Genomic DNA, 15985 nt, shown 5'->3' on the forward strand with positions numbered 1-15985 from the left:
ATACAGTCTAAAAGGAAATACGTTGCTGTTGTTAAGTGCCATAGAGTCAGTTCTGACCCATAGTGACCCTGTACAGGGTTTCCGAGGAGCAGCTGGTGAGCCTGAACCACTGATCTTGCTGTTCAAACCGACCTTGCAATCTGGCGCATTAACCCACAGCGTCACACCAAGACTCCCCAAAGAAAATATGTATAATGGTTAGTCAATTATTTCTAAGGAAAGAACTAAGGGCACTGACCTTCAATTTTTACACTTTTTTCCACACCATGAACTTTTAAAAATTGGAGAAAAATAGGAAGGTTTTCATAAAACTGGAAGACCTGGAGACTGACTAATGAAATAGAATAGACCGGAAGAAAGCTCAGGTTTAGAAGGCATCATTTCCTTCAGTGGAGCACCACGATTGGAGAGCCAGTCCATTCTGCTTTCAAAGATGGCATTTTTTCCTAGATATCCCACACTCCTCTCCTTCATGTTCCTTCCTATAAAGCCCTATCTTTGTGGGGCCTGCCCCTCGCAGCGGTGGAGCCCAATGATGCCATATATGGTGACCTCAGCTAGCGTCCAGCCACGCTGACCTGGTGACCATCTCACCTTGAGCGCCCAGTCTTGGTGGAATTTGGGGAGTCGCAGGCTATGCTCTGGCCTGGAGACTGCCCCCTCCTTTCCTAGCTCCAGCATTCTCCTCACCAAGGCTGCGGCTCACGAGGACAGCCCATGACCAGAATTAGCTCTGTCCACTGCTTTCCCCGTCTCCTTGGGCCTCAGGTGGCACACAGACCATGCAATTGAGAACAAGGGTTTGGGCTGTCGGAGGCAGCTCCACCTGGGCAGGTAGGCGACGGGGTTATTGTCTTGAGAGGAAGAGCCTGAGTGTAGGTCTTGCTGGTATCATCAGCCCCATCTTGTAGCATAACCACTACTGTGTGTGTGTCGGGGGGAGATTAGTCACCCAGCCACCTAGGTAAGACCCCCCCACCCCAGTTCCCGCCTGAGGCCTGGAGAGGGACATTGATGAGGACACAGACCTTCATTAGTGCCGGTCAAGCTGCCCCTCCCAGGGAGCCTCATTAAGTACTGTTTGGTCCGTCACCTCTGGCCCTAGGTACTAATTGCACACACACACATGTACATGCATACACTGAACTCACATGTACACATACATGCACACACACTGCCACCGCAGGGCTCTGACTCACCAACCACCACTCAGAAATCAAGCTCATTAGATGGGCTTAGCCTCCCTCCAACAAGATCAACAGAACATGTATGATTCTAACATAGTTTTTGGTCAAGTTATTCAATGATGCTAAGTAAAACACTTAAGAAGGTAAAATGTTTCGTTTTCTATATCTAAGTAGATTCAAAATGGTGTGAGCTTCAGGTTTCCATAAGGGCTCATTCTACAGCTAAAGAAGGGGCTGTGGAAGGCAGTGTGCATCACACACCTGTAGCATCTGCTTACCGGGAGGGGCCACAGGTAGGCTTGCAGGTCTGCGCTGACTGTATTCTTCATGTCATTCCACATATGGTTACCTCTGGTTAGTGACACTGCCAATTTGCCCTGAAGAGGACATGGCAGCATGAGTGGGGTCCAGACAGCAGATACATACCTCTGGTCAAGGGCTACGATGACCAGGAGAGAACACCTGGGGTCAGCTCATTCCAGGGACAGACACACATGTCACCAGCTGTCTTTGGCAGGCTGGTCACCAGTTACAACTACACCCCAACATGAGGCATTGGCAGTGGGCAGAGTGAACATGATGTGCTCAGGCTTCTGACAGGAACCAGGTTACAGGGGAACCATCCATGAAACAGGCCCAGCCAAGGCCCTGGACCCACAAGGTTGTCATAAGGATGAGTGGAGCCTGGTCCATGGGGCGCCATGTGGGACCTGGGTGTTCAGTCTTTCCTTATACATTATACACACTCATTGTCTGAGGCCTTTGTGAATTTGAAAGAGTCATTTAATGATAAGAACTTATTTCAGTAATAAACCCATAGCTCCTAGTCACCAGGCAGCTACTAGGGTTCCTGCAGCCCTCATCCTACAGGGCAGAAATCCCATGACTGTCTTCTACCAAGTAGGACAAAGAAAAGGTAGTGTGTCACCTCTTCATCTCAAGGCACAACCTCCTCTCTGGGATCAGGTCTTACACCCACCCCATGAGGTCACCTCCACACACCGTGCCCTTTAACCCCCTGTCCCCCTTTGGAGGTATGTGGTGAAGGTAGAGTGAAGCCTTCTCCACCTGAGCTCAGTATGTGGGCACCTGCACACATTAGTGTACAATCAGGAAGGGCCGAAAACAAACTAGAAGCATCACAGCCCACCCCCCTCACACACCACACACACACACACACACACACACACACACTCTCTCTCACACTAGGGCACACTGCTCTGAGGCCTTGTACCTGGAGCAAAGGGATTCTTCCAGAATCTGTGGTTTTGTAGGCAAACCCTTGCCTCAGCACTTGGTCCATCCATCTCTTCAGGATGGCTGGCACACTGAACCAATGCAACGGGAACTGGGGCAGAACACAGGGAGAGGTAAATGTATATGACTGTTTGGTGATCTCCCCCTTTATCCCACCAGAGGGTTCAGAACAAGTCTCACTGCCCTGCTCTTGTCCTTGGCAGTGTTGCCATTGCGGGGCAGGTGGGCGCACCCCTGTGGAAATGCATGAGTGGGGGTATTTCTTCCTTTTGTTCTGATGCTTGGTGTGGGTGTAGTGGGGGGGGGGCAGAGGTGGGTGGAAGTGTCCTGCGTGCCCTGATGTTGGTCCCTGGTGGGCAGGGAGGCGGTGGGAGGCCCCGCTGGACATGGCTCTGTGGTAGCATCTCAGTGATTGAACCAATGGGGGGAGGGGGGCGGCGAGAGCAAAGTGTGGGAAAGAGTGGGGCCTTGTTCCATGCTCGGGGAGCTACTGGCATTTGGGAATCAGATGGTGTTCAGTTCTGAGAAGCTGTGAATTTTGACACCCTATCCTCTGGAGTCCTGGTGTGGCGCTGTGGGTTAATGCGCTGGACTGCAAAGTCAGTTTGAACCACAAGGTTGGTAGTTCAAGCTCACTAGCTGCTCCTCAGAAACCCTATACTGGGTCACTATGAGTCTGAACCACCTCGATGACATTTAACAACAATAATAGTCCTTTTATTAAACACAACAGCCGTTAAGATCTTTCTTAAGACCACTCTAATTCCCATATAAGCCTTAACGACATCTAGTGGTGCTGTCTATGAAGGGAGCGGGACACAGTGATCTGAGAATCCCATATAAGCCTTAACGCCATCTAGTGGTGCTATCTATGAAGGGAGCGGGACACAGTGATCTGAGAAGCCCATGTTCCAGGTGCTTTCAATAGAAGTCATGTGCAGAACGAGGCTCTGAAACCTGAGTCCCACAGCCGATTGCTGTGTATTGTTGATACTGTGCGCCCTTTGCCTTCTTTTCCTGACTTGGCAAATAAGCAGCTAATAGTTCCTAGTCAGTATTCCACAGCACACTGCCATGCCCAGCACAGTAAGTATCTGGGAAGTGATGGACATGGTGGCCACAAGCTGAACAGTGCAGATGGAGATGTGGATGAGAGAGAATGAGAAAATTCACTGAGAGGGCAGAACCGCTGGGCAGAGCGTCAGGAGAGGAGGAATGCTGGGGGAGAAGATAAGCAGGAGGGGTGAAGACATGGAAGAATATGGTAGAAAAATGGGCTGCGACTCTCTGCAGGGGCCCAGGAGGCAGGGAAAAAAGGACTCCTGGCATGGCACTGTAGGATCAGCACTGGACTGTGAACTAGAAGGTCAGCAGTTCAAACCCACTAGCTGCTTCTAGGAAACTCTATACAGGGTCACTATGCACTGGAATCAACTCCATGGCACTTCACAACGACAGCAACAATGACACAGGAAACAGAAAGGCAGCTCTGCCTGGGTTGGCCGACTACGGGGCCAGGAGTCAGGGATCAGGGTCATGTGACAGGAAGGGCCTGAATGTGTTCCTGCTGGGACCACCAACCCCATCTTCTGGCATGATCACTGTTATTCAGGTGACCAGTCATCCAGCCACCTGGTGGAGGCCCTGCCAGCTCTCAGTGTCACCAGGATGACAAAACACAGGCCCTGCACCTTGACCAGGTCAGCTGCTCCAGGTCTTCTAGTTAAAGAAGGGATCACTGAGGAGGGTGGGTGGAGCAAACCTAGGCTGGGCTGAGGAGGAGGGGAAGGCCTCCTCCTCCCACAATTCCCATTCTTTCTTGAAGGGCTTGTGACCTTCAATTTCTGGAATGCTGTTTTTTCTGGAACCTACCCCACTGGTCCTCACCCATCACATCCACAAGGTTAGTCAGTCCAAACTGAAGGTGTCTTATTCTCCCAGTCGATTCCTGCCCTCAGGCAGAGCTGGAAACCTCAGATGGTCTGCGCCTGGAAAACCCCTTGCTTAGAAGTTGTGCGTCTGAGATCTAGAGAATGAGGTCACTGGTGTGTATACAGTGAGTGTGTTAGCAAGTAGATCCTAAAAAACAAGCAGTGTGAATCCTAAAGAAAGAGGTTCCAGCTACTCCTGGAATCCTACAGAGTCCAGCAGGCCCAAGTGACCAGAATCCTTATAACAGGATTGTTGTTAAGTGCCATCAAGTCAGTTTTGACTCATAGTGACCACATATAGGGTTTCCAAGGAGTGGCTGGTAGTCTCAACTGTTAGCAGTTCAGTGCTTATCCTACAGCACCAAACCAGGACTCCATACAAGGATTACATTTCCCCTTTTCCAAGCTTGATTTGGATTTCTGTCAGTCCAATGATTCACAAAACGCACCTGTGTGTGTGTCTACTTTGCCCCAGGCTTACAACCACACCAATGACTTGACACCTCTGCTAGGGCACCCAGGGGTCTGGATGAGTCAAAAGTCACAGCAGCAGTTTGGTGGGACTGATCCTTTCTGGGGTGCCTTCCCCTCCTGGCCAATGTGTGATTGAGTACAAGGAGCAGGTGAGAGGAGAGGAAACAAGGTGCCCTCCAAATGACCAATCTGGAGGGGCAGGGAAGCAACAGATCCGGGCCAGTGGGCTAAAGGGAAGTCCTTCATGGATCAGCAATTTAAATGGTGATACTGGCGACATGATCCCATCATCTAAGTGGACAACAGATGGGTATGCAAGTGTGCTCAACTTAATACCACTGTGAGGAGTTGGAAATCATCATTTGGGATGAGTCAGTACATGGTTGATTCGAATCCTGTATACACATCAGAGGGGACACAAACCTGAAATATCACTAGGTCGGCTTCTTGAACTTTTTTCTGCTCATCAATGATATCTCTGGCCAGAGATCTCTTCTTGCAGGCTTCATAGGCTTCCACCCCATAGCTGAAGACCTCGGGGTTAGAGCACGCACCTGGGGAGAAACAGGTCACTGGTCTCACCCCAGTGAGCATCCACAGTAAGCCCCCCCCCCCAAGGAGAGCTATACCCTACCTGGACCCTCAAAGCAACTCAGCAGACAGTCTCTGAGCCCCTTGTAGATTACAGCCAGGGGTTATGGGAACAGGAAGGAGGAAGACACTGTCCTTCCTGGGTTTAAAACCTCTTTGTATTACAAATGGCAACAACATTTATAAGTGACTTAATATAAACACACACAAACAGGTGTGTGCATATATACAGAGAAATTAATCCTCTCAGACTGGAGCCCTTGTGTGGCACCGTAGGCTAAAGCACTGGGCCACAAGGTCAGTGGTTCAATCTCATTAGCCTCTCCTTGGAAACCTATACAGGGTTGCTATGAGTCAGACCGACTCCAGGGCACTTACCAACAGCAACATCTAACCACAAGATTGGTAGTTCAAACCCACCAGCTGCTCCTCAGAAATCTTATATGGTGTCACTATGAGTATGCACCAACTACACAGCACTTAACAACATAGAAACAATACACAATTCATAAAAGCATTTAAGATATGAAAGAAGAGAACTTCAAAACCACCACTGGGGTAGTAACAGAATACCTGTGCCAATGGAAATGCCCCCTTCTCCATAGAATCCAAATCAAAAAGGGTCAATTCTTTCCAGTTCACCTGCACATTTAATGTGACCTCAACAAACAACAATGCCAACAGAGTGTTTCAGAATGACACTGGAAAGCAGTGTCATAAAAATTTTTTTTCCCTTCATGCCCTCTGAATCTAGGTTCTCTTTTGAAAGCTTGTAAGCCAGTCACTTCTTGCCTTTGTAGCCTCCCCCGCCCCCCCACTTTGGGTAGCCAATGTCCAAGTTGCCCATCCCTGTCTACTCTGTGTGTGGAGGGGGTGGGAATGATTCTTGCTGTAAAGACTTGTTCCCTCTTTTGAGCTACTGCATCGATAGGTGTAGGTCAAGTTCATCAAATTGTATCAGATTACTCTTTTTTTCCTCTTTTTTCCTCTTCTGGTTGAGCTCCGATCATCCAGTCATTGAAGCCAGGTCAAGTAGGTATTATCTGCAAGTGTGGGTGTTCTTGTGCATATGCCCTCTCTTCTTATCAGCTGGACGCTTCACTCTCCACTCTAGTCCTCTGTGGCTATGTCACTGACTCTGGGCCTAAGAGTCCCCAGGTCTTGCCATACTGCTGGCCAACCAGGTCTTCACCAGGGTTCACAGGAGTCTATTGAACATTGTAGGGCTTAGCTCGCATCTTCATTGCTGTTTTTCCCTCACTTCCCCTTATCGGTGACAAGCGTAGTGTTATAAAATTTTATGGGTCCCTTGCCTACTATTGTAAAATAGACACAAGTGGGATAGAAAGGAATGCCGGAAAACATGATTACAGAAAGCTTGTAAGCCCGTCTTCAGCCTATAACTAATTGGAATACCTAAAAGGGGTTCTACAACTTGCCCAGTGAAATAGGCCTCTTGCGGAGCATTTGCAGAGTATAGGACCTTAGGTGGAATCCTGAACCCTATCCAGAACCTTCCGAGGGGATACATTCCCACTAGAAAAGACAAGCAGACCAGCCTAGAGCAACAGAAGATACATATTTGAAGAAAGATCATCAGGAAAAACCCAAAACAAAAGTGGTAGTATGATTGGCTACTACAAGAATAAGCAAGTTGTTCACCTGGGAAGCCATCAAGGCAAGCAATCAGGACAAACTCCCCTCTAAGACTGAAACTCAAAGGGAACACATGAGCAGGCATGCAAGCTTGCTGGCAACCACAGTGGTCTACTGGTGAGTGGAAGAGGGGGAAAGGCAGCAATGAAGAAATGGGCTAAGTTCAACCATGTTCCATAGACTCCTGTTGACCTGAAGATGAGAGAGCCAAGAGGAAGGGCTGGTTGGTCCAAAGTGTGGTGAGACCTGGAGACACCTGAGTCCATGGACAAGGACATAGCCACAGAGGGTTAGAACTGAGAGTGAAGCATCCAGCTGATATGAAGGGAGGGGAGATGCACAAGAACACCCAAACTTGCAGACAGTACCCATTTGACCTAGCCTCGATAGGAAGGATTAAAAAAAAGGAAGAGCAACTTTTGATAAAGGAAATGTGGGTAAATTGCTACAATTTGATGAACTTAACCTGTACTCATGGAAGTAGTAGTTCTAAATACCAACAGAGAGGAAGGAGTCTTCATATCAAGTATCAATGCTATCCCCTCTGTATACAGGATAGATAGGGACAGGCAAGTTAGATATTGCCTACTTAAAATAAGGGGGTGAAATAAATAAATGAGGGGGCAACAAAGGCATGAAGTGACTGGCTTACAAGGTTTCAAGAGGAAGTTTAGTTTACGAATGTGTGGGGGAAGAGAGAGTCCCACTGAATAGTTTTCATCTTGTCTAGATGGGTCTGGTAAAAAGAGATGAGGGCAAGACTCTTATGATTCAATAGTGAGTCATTGTGATCATGACTAATTGCAGCTGTCACAACTGTAAAGGTAGAAGTTTTGTAACAAAAATGGGGGAGTAGTATATCTTACATTCCAGGATCAGAGGACCCTAGGGCCATCAAGGGAGAAGAGCACGCGACACCAGAGATGGAGGCAGAGATGAAGACATGGAGAGAGGGAGCAGCTGAAGACTCTGGATTCATGGAAAGAGGGGGACTAAGAGCTGGTGACCAGGAGGCAGGCTTGCAGAATGTGCCCTTTGGTGGTATAAATTGTTATATATGCCTGGTTTAAAAAAAAAAAAAAAAGGTAAAATGAATATAGAGAAATAATGTTAACTGATGGTATACAGAGGGGATTATAATCATTGTAATGAAACAAAGCATATGATTTGCTAAATGTAAAACTGATGATCTGCCCTATAAACTTTCACTCAATTCACAATAAAAACTTAAAAAAAAATTTTTTTTAATGGGAAAGTAAACTAAAGATAGCTAGAAAAAATGAAAAACAAGAGAATTGAGATTAAACTGCTGGGAAACACTATACAGGATCACTATAAGACGGGACCAACTCAAAGGCACTTAACAACAACAACAATAGGTTTACTTCAGTGCAAGAGAAAGAAGTCTGGTGGCACAGAGGATCTGGTGTGATGCTGTAGGATAAACACTGGACTACAAGTTGCAAAATTGGCAGTTCAAACCACCTGCCATCCCATGGAACAAAGATGAGGCTTTCTGTTCCTATAAAGATTTATAGCTTTGGAAATCCTATACAGAGTCACTACAAGTCAGAACTGACTTAGAGGCATTTAGAGGGTTTTCTAGGTGGCATAGTGGGGTAAACATTAGTCTGCTTACTGCAAGGTTGGTAGATCAAACCCACCAGTCACCCAGTGGAGTGAAAGATGAGATTGTCTGTTCCCATAAAGGTGAACTGTTTGGGAAATTCTATACAGGCTTAGATCAAAACAAGGTAAAATGCCCCTGAGAGGACTTAAAGGGTGTCATCTCCATACAATGGAATACTTTGCAACAGTAAAATAGAAAAATGGCTTGTAAAACCTTGTGGACAGTAGGCATCTGCTTTTGTGTAAATGGAGGGAAATGGCAAATCACTCCCATCTACTTGTGTAGTAGAAATTGTCTCTACAGAGACACAGGAAACTCTGTGGAACTGTGGAACTGGTTGATCTGGGGGCTGAGAAACTAGGGTCTTGAGGTGTGGGGTGGGAAGAAGACCTTCACTGTATATTCTTTTTTTTTTCATTGTTATTCCTTTTTTTTTTTTTTTGTAGATTCTTTTGAACTGACAATCTCATGTCATACGTAACTGTTAGCTTTTACGTGAGCATTTTAAATGACAACAAAAGGAAAACAAGTTTTTTTAAAAACAGCGTATTTATTGGTCCCATGACTCACCAGTGGCCCTCCGCTCAAAGTCCATGGTGTATAAATCTGACACGGTGACAGTACAGCCCTGCCTGCTTAGCTGGTCTTCTGCCACTTCCTTCAGGGATCCGTCTAAGGAACTCGGGGCTTGGTGTGCACAGACCATCAGCACCTTCCTACCTGAATCAGGAGAAGAAAAGGGTTCTCTCCAGCAAATCTCCTTTGTCAAAATTCAGTGGTTACTACAGAGAAAGTCTAATGTTCTGGTACATCACTGAGGCTGAAGCTAAGAAAGACTAACCTTTTCAAAGAGGGAAAGTTTTTAAACACTGTCCTATTTTATCTAGGTATATCAGACTTCACCAATGAATATATGAACAACAAAATGGGTCAAATTACATAGCATCAAAAACAAACATTTAATTCCTTTTTTAAAAGTATTTATTTATTTAAGCTCCTTATTGTGAATTGGGTGAAGGTTTACAGAGCAGATCAGCTTTTCATTCAACAATTCCTACAGAATTCGTGTCATAGACTGAAATCCTCACAATGTAACATCACTACACTTTCCCCTTTGTTTCCTGTTACTGTTCCTCCCTCTTTTCTAACCCTTCTGAGCTTTTTCCTTCAGCAAATGCTGCCCTTTGGATCTAAACAGGTACAGGATGAAGTATGTACCTCTCTGTATTATTGGCTCTTTCATAGATCAGTCTATTGTTTGGATGAAAATTGGACCAAGGGGCTGAGTTCAGTTCCAGACTTGGAGGGTAGCTGAGGAGCATGGGCTCAGAGGTTCTACCAAACTCTAGCTTACCAATAACCATGGCCTTTTTTTTTTTTTTTTTTTTTAAATGAGTTGAGTTTTTTTCCACATTTTCTCTCATTTTATTTAGGACCAGGAGCCCTGATGGAGCAGTAGGGTAAGCACCGGACTGCTAATCCCAAGGACAACAGTTCAAACCCATCAGCGGCTTCTCCGGAGAAAGACAAGGTTTTCTGCTCCTGAGAAGATTTACAGCCACCAAAACCCTATTCCAGATTGCTATTGAAATGGGGCACTGAGAACCCTGAGGTACTAATAGGGTTTTTAGGTTAGCTAAAATCAAATCTAGAAGAAGGTCCAAGTGGCCATCCTAGCAGAGTATATATAGTCGGGATTCAGCACCCCTCACCAGCTGGACTTCCTCCTTCTGTCAATATGGACTCAATTTGTAGTCCCCAGCTCCTCCCCTTTTCTTTAAGATTAATCACCTCTTCGTTGTTGTTGTTGTGAAGTGCCGTCGAATCGGGTCCTACCCATAGCGACCCTGTGTAGGGTTCTGAGCAGGTGGTGAGCTTGAACTGCTGACCTTGCAGTTCAAATGGTTTTACAGTCTGGCGCATTAACCCACAGCACCAATCTCTCCTTTAGTTAGTAGTTAATCTCTCCTTAACTAGTTAGTAGTTAAGGACTGTCACAGGAACAGAAGAAAACCACCTTTTATCTTATAACGGTCACAACCTGCAGATACTAATGATGGCAGCTGAAGACGCCTGACTAGGAAGATCAGACCTGGGATAGACAGAGGGCTGAGAGGTCCTGAAAGTCCTCAGCCCCTCCTATCTCACACCTAGATTCCCTATAAAACTCTCCTTTCCCTTTTCCTCAGACAGACAGAGCTGGGAGATTTTCTGCAACCCTCACAACCCTGGGTAGAGGTCTGGGCCTTGGCAGGATACCCCTGGTTCCTTTTTCTGCTCTCAGAGCATTAACAGCAAATCTCAGCAGCTGCTGAGCTGCCCAAGGATATCCACAGTCCTCTCCTTGTAGCGCTCAAGGTGGGAGTGGACAGGGCTGTGGTCAGAGGGGCCATTGTAAGTGTCTATGGTCACTGTCCAGGCATGTAGGATTGCATAGGCTAAGGACTAGATTCTGCGCCATGGGCTGTTTTCAGGAAGGGAGCTGCTGACCCTGAGCAGGGCACACACGGTTCACTGAAGGAGGCCTGAGCAGGTCTAGATGAAGAGGGCCAATCATGAGGAACAATGTTAGCACATGCCCCATTGTTGATTCTTATTAGTTTAGCTGCAAATTGTAATACTCCACACACTGTACAACCAAGTGCATTCTTCGCATTTTTCCTACTCATAAACCTACTTGGCCCGGTATTCGATCTCTGTGAATTACTCTGCCCACCTCTACAATCTAAACCCTACTAACCCCCACTGCCTGCCTGCAGTGGAAGTCATTCCCATGAGGGGCTGAATGGGCTCACAGTATCAGTTTCATACAACTGAACCCAGGCTGTCAACTAGCAGGATGAGGACCAGGGTCCCCAGACCCAAAAGACTACCAAAAATGAGGGAAATTGCACAGGAAGAGAAGTGAGACCCCTTCCTCCTCCTTAGAACGAGTCGCTGAAGCTTTGAGCACAATGACATTAACCCCAAAGATCCCAGTAATGCGCAGTTAATTAACATGACCTTTCTCTCACAAAGTACACTGGACCTAAAAAAAGAGCTGAAAAACTTAAAGTGGGTTTGGGCATGCCAACCAGTCAATGGCTAGAGATTGTCTTTAAAGTTTTCAATAATTGTGACCAGGTATCTGAGAAGAAAGAGAAACAGAAAATGAATCAAAAGCCCGCCCCCTTTGAGCTGCAGCACTTGTTCCCACCAGACCAACTAAGGGCTGAGCAGGGAAAGGGGAGTAGGCCTTAGAGTGCAGTTCCCAAGGCTAACCAGTGTGCCAAGTGTGGTAAAAGGGGGCACTAGAAGAGGGAATGCCCACCCAGAGTGATGCCGGAGTCCTGGGGTGGCGCTGTGGGTTAATGCGTTAGACTGCAAGTCGGTTTGAACCATAAGGTTGGAGGTTCAAGCTCACCAGCCGCTCCTAGGAAACCCTGTATAGGGTTCTCTATGGGTCAGAACCAATTTGACAGCACTTAAAAACAATAATGCCCAGTCTGGGGAGCACCATCTTGGGCCGACCTGCTACCTACAAAGGAACAGGCCACCTGGACTTGGTTCCCTCACCCAGGCACCTCCAGGCATTTCAGGAGGAAGTGAACACGGCCACTGATGGGGCCCAGGGGGAGTCTACTACATTTTTTTAAAAAAATTTGACTGTATTTGATTTAGAGAAATGAAAATTTGCCCTCAAACAGAGCTAGAAATCAAATATTGTACTAGACTAGAGGAAACGGCTGAACTTAAAACTTAAGAGTGAAAAGAAAAATTTCCAGTCCTTGCTACTCTATAGTTCCAAACATTTTCTATTTCCCACCATGAGCCTTGTTGTTGTTGTTGTTGTTATGTGCCGTGGAGTCGGAACCGACTCATAGCGACCCTGTACAGGGTTTCCGAGGGTGTAAATCTTTACGGGAGTAGAAAGCCTCATCTTTCTCCCGCGGAGCAGCTGGTAGTTTCGAACTGCTGACCTTAAGGTTCACAGCCCAAGTCGTAACCACTACGCTACCATGAGCCTTGGCTCTTATGGGAGTGTCAGGAAACCCACTTCTGATAGAAACAAGTGTTCTCTATTGCTCAGGCTCAAATTGTGGTTGTTAGTGCTGTCAAGTCAGTTGCGACTCATAGCGACCCTGTACAGGAAGAGCAGCTGGTGAGTTTGACCCACCGACCTTGACCTTGCAGTCCAGTGCTTTACTCCGCAGCGCCACACCAGGTTCAGATTGAACCTCCATGAACTGATGGACAGGAAGACCAGTCCATGGTTGTGACTGAAACTCAGAATATGAAAGGCTGTGAACCCTCGACTACTTTAAAAACTCCTAATGAATTTGCTTCTCTCTGAATGTCTTTTCCCTCAGACGCCCTTTTCACAGATACTCACTGGAAGACTACAAGTTACTAAAAGTGTGGAAACATCAGTAGCTACAAGACCAACTTGCCCCTAGATGGTTGGGACCCTTTGGGGTTCTCGTAAGTACTCATTTTCCCCTGAAGCTGGCCGGATCTAGGCTTGGGTGCATACCTCCCGAGCCAGAAGCACCTCAGCCTGACTTTTTCTCCTGAATTCCCATAACCAGGCATTAACTATAAATTCATTAGGAGCTAAGATGACTCATTTATTAATCTTTCAGTGGTTTTCATGTTTCTTTCCCATTCAAGGGGCCCACTTAGAATAAGGACCCCCTGTCCTAAAGCCGAGGGGTCCCTCACCCTCCAGATTGGAGATTCTCTAGCCCTCCGGTGTGGTGTCAGCCCTTTTGCCTGTGGTGTCAGTCAAATGGGTAAAGTGAGACCTGGAGGCTAAGGATGTTACTAAAAGTACCATCTGGGATTTCTAAGACCCCTGGAACAGTCAAAATGACCCCCTGGTCAATACCACCCTATGTTACAACAAAAATTTCTCCATTTTCATTCAGGATGTGTCTTTTTAGATGCTGGCTTGTCATTGTAGAAAATGTAAGGAAACTCCAGACCGAGATAAAGACATTGCCTGGGGAAAAGGGATGCAAATCTTTGGCATTGGAATGTAAAGTTGCCATGTAACCCAGACTGCTAGGATGAGCCCTCTAATGGACAGCTATTCCCCCAAGTCAGAGATAAAAGACTGATAGATATGCAACCACCTCCCTGGATTGGGGTCAGTCAGGAGCTACACACCAAGTTCTGTGACTTCCCCAGTGTTTGGTTATCTCACTCCCATCTGCCAGCCTCCATGCTACCTGTGCATGCTCAGCTAATTCAAGACCTTTCTCAGTTTCCTGTTTTTGTCTGTCAGCGCTCATCAACTGAACTACTCCCTCTGGATGGAAAAAAACAGGCTAAACGAGGAGCTCTGGTAGTGTAGTAGTTACGAATCGGGTTGCAAACCTTAAGGTCAGCAGTTCGAAACTACCAGCCACTCCATGGGAGAAAGATGAGGCGTTCTGCTCCCATAAAGATTTACAGCCTCGGGAACCCTGTACAGGGTCGCTATGGGTCGGAACCGACTCGACGGCACTTAACAACAACAATAAACACCCAAAAGCTAATATTGGGCAACCCTACTGGAATTTTCAGCTAGTTCCCTCTGGTAATCAGTCCTTGTGGGAACGTGGTGGCTCCATAAATAGCTGCTGGACTGTGAACCACACAGTTCGAGTCTGCTAGCCGCTCTGTGGGGAAAGATGAGCCTTTCTGCTCTCGCAAAGATTTGAAACCTCAGAACCACCTCGCTGTGAGTCAGGACCCACTCGACAACACTTAACAACAAGAACAACAAAATCAGTCCTTGCAGAACCTATGGTTAACCTCAGTCTCCCAAGCACCCTGATGGGGAACTTCTGCACCCCTGGATACTCCTTTTTATGTGGTAGAAAGCCATATCCCACCAATTGGCTCCCTCAAATCCAGGGGTCCACCTACACTTGAGCCTTTCAGCCAGACCAGAATCCACTTGGCAGGACAATGCAACCTGGGCCTCCTCACCTTCCACTCAAAGACGTAGAAAGAAATACCAGTGACACATCACGGTAATGAGGTGGGAAACGGATAGCAGAAAGGGCATTTGGATGGTGGTTCCTCCAAAGTGCCACCCCAGGACGAGGGGGTTATCAAATGGAAATGACCATACATAACTTGTCCATACACTTCATCTCCTAGCCTTGCTGAAAAGGTTTTGAGAGCTCAACAGACCGCCTTAAATTCTTTAGCCAAAGCGTATGCGCAGTTATCAACAAGACTTTCTGCACCTGGAACAACACCACATGGGAAGTTGAACTCACAGCATCCACACAAAGCAGAATGAGCCAGTTCGAGGCCCCAAGACACAGGGACATGGGCCCTGGTTCACCAGTCCTTCCCCTCCTTAGGCTCCTGACTGATTCCCCTATTTACTCGTTGTTGTTAAGTACTGTCGAGTCGGTTCTGACTCATAGCGACTCTATAGGGTTTCCAAGGAGTGGCTGGTGAGTTGGCAGTCAAGGGCCTATCTCACAGTGCCCACACCAGGTCCCCTATTTGCTATGGGAATCACATTACTGGTTTGTCTATTTGTCCCCTGCTTAGTAAAGGTAGCGGTTCAGGGAGCAGTTAGTACTGTTGGGGCAGGGGAAGTTTTTGCCCTGCTAAAGTGTGCTCCCTCTACTTCAGAAACAGGAGGTGTCTACCAACTAATCCAATGGAGCGTCTTCAATTCTCACAACTCAGCATTAGGGTATCTCACCCCATAGTACTCCTGTGCAGCAGGAAGCAGCCAGGAAAAGACAGACAATGTCCCTTTTCCAACACTGAAAAACTACAAAAAGGGGCAAGTGAAACAGGGCACTGAAAATCCTGAGGTGCCAAAAGGATTTTTAGCCTAGCTAAAGCAAAATATGTTGTTGTTGTTGTTAAGTGCCATCGAGTCGGTTCCGACCCATAGCGACCCTGTACAGGGTTTCCGAGGCCCATAGCGACCCTGTACAGGGTTTCCGAGGGTGTAAATCTTTACGGGAGTAGAAAGCCTCATCTTTCTCCCGCGGAGCGGCTGGTAGTTTCGAACTGCTGACCTTAAGGCTCACAGCCCGATTCGTAACCACTACGCTACCAGAGCTCCTTATAGAAGTCCTGAAAGGCCATCCTAGTCAAGAGGTTAGGATTTAGCACACTCCTCCCACCCACCACCAACTGTGCCGTATCCTTCTGTCTGCTATAGTTCATTACCACATAAAGAAGTCCATGCTCACTCACCTTTTCTTCATAATTAACACAGTGAAGTGAATTATCCAACATCTCTTCTAGCCATAGTCTGT

At 47.0% G+C, this 15985-nt stretch overlaps 1 protein-coding gene across 1 annotated transcript in view; it reads right to left on the reverse strand.

Annotated features, from left to right (window-relative positions):
* Positions 1-10090, reverse strand: part of NQO2 (NAD(P)H dehydrogenase, quinone 2) — a 21608-nt gene extending 11518 nt beyond the window's left edge. The window contains exons 1-5 of the mRNA XM_006870575.1: positions 10081-10090; positions 9293-9446; positions 5273-5426; positions 2422-2535; positions 1466-1564 (exon numbers count right to left, since the gene is read on the reverse strand). Coding sequence (XP_006870637.1) covers positions 1466-1564; positions 2422-2535; positions 5273-5426; positions 9293-9446; positions 10081-10090 — 531 coding nt within the window. The remainder of the gene's footprint in view (positions 1-1465; positions 1565-2421; positions 2536-5272; positions 5427-9292; positions 9447-10080) is intronic.
* Positions 10091-15985: the final 5895 nt, after the last annotated feature.

The sequence above is a fragment of the Chrysochloris asiatica genome, unplaced genomic scaffold (assembly GCF_000296735.1).
Source record: "Chrysochloris asiatica unplaced genomic scaffold, ChrAsi1.0 scaffold00144, whole genome shotgun sequence".
NCBI classification, from domain to species: domain Eukaryota; kingdom Metazoa; phylum Chordata; class Mammalia; order Afrosoricida; family Chrysochloridae; genus Chrysochloris; species Chrysochloris asiatica.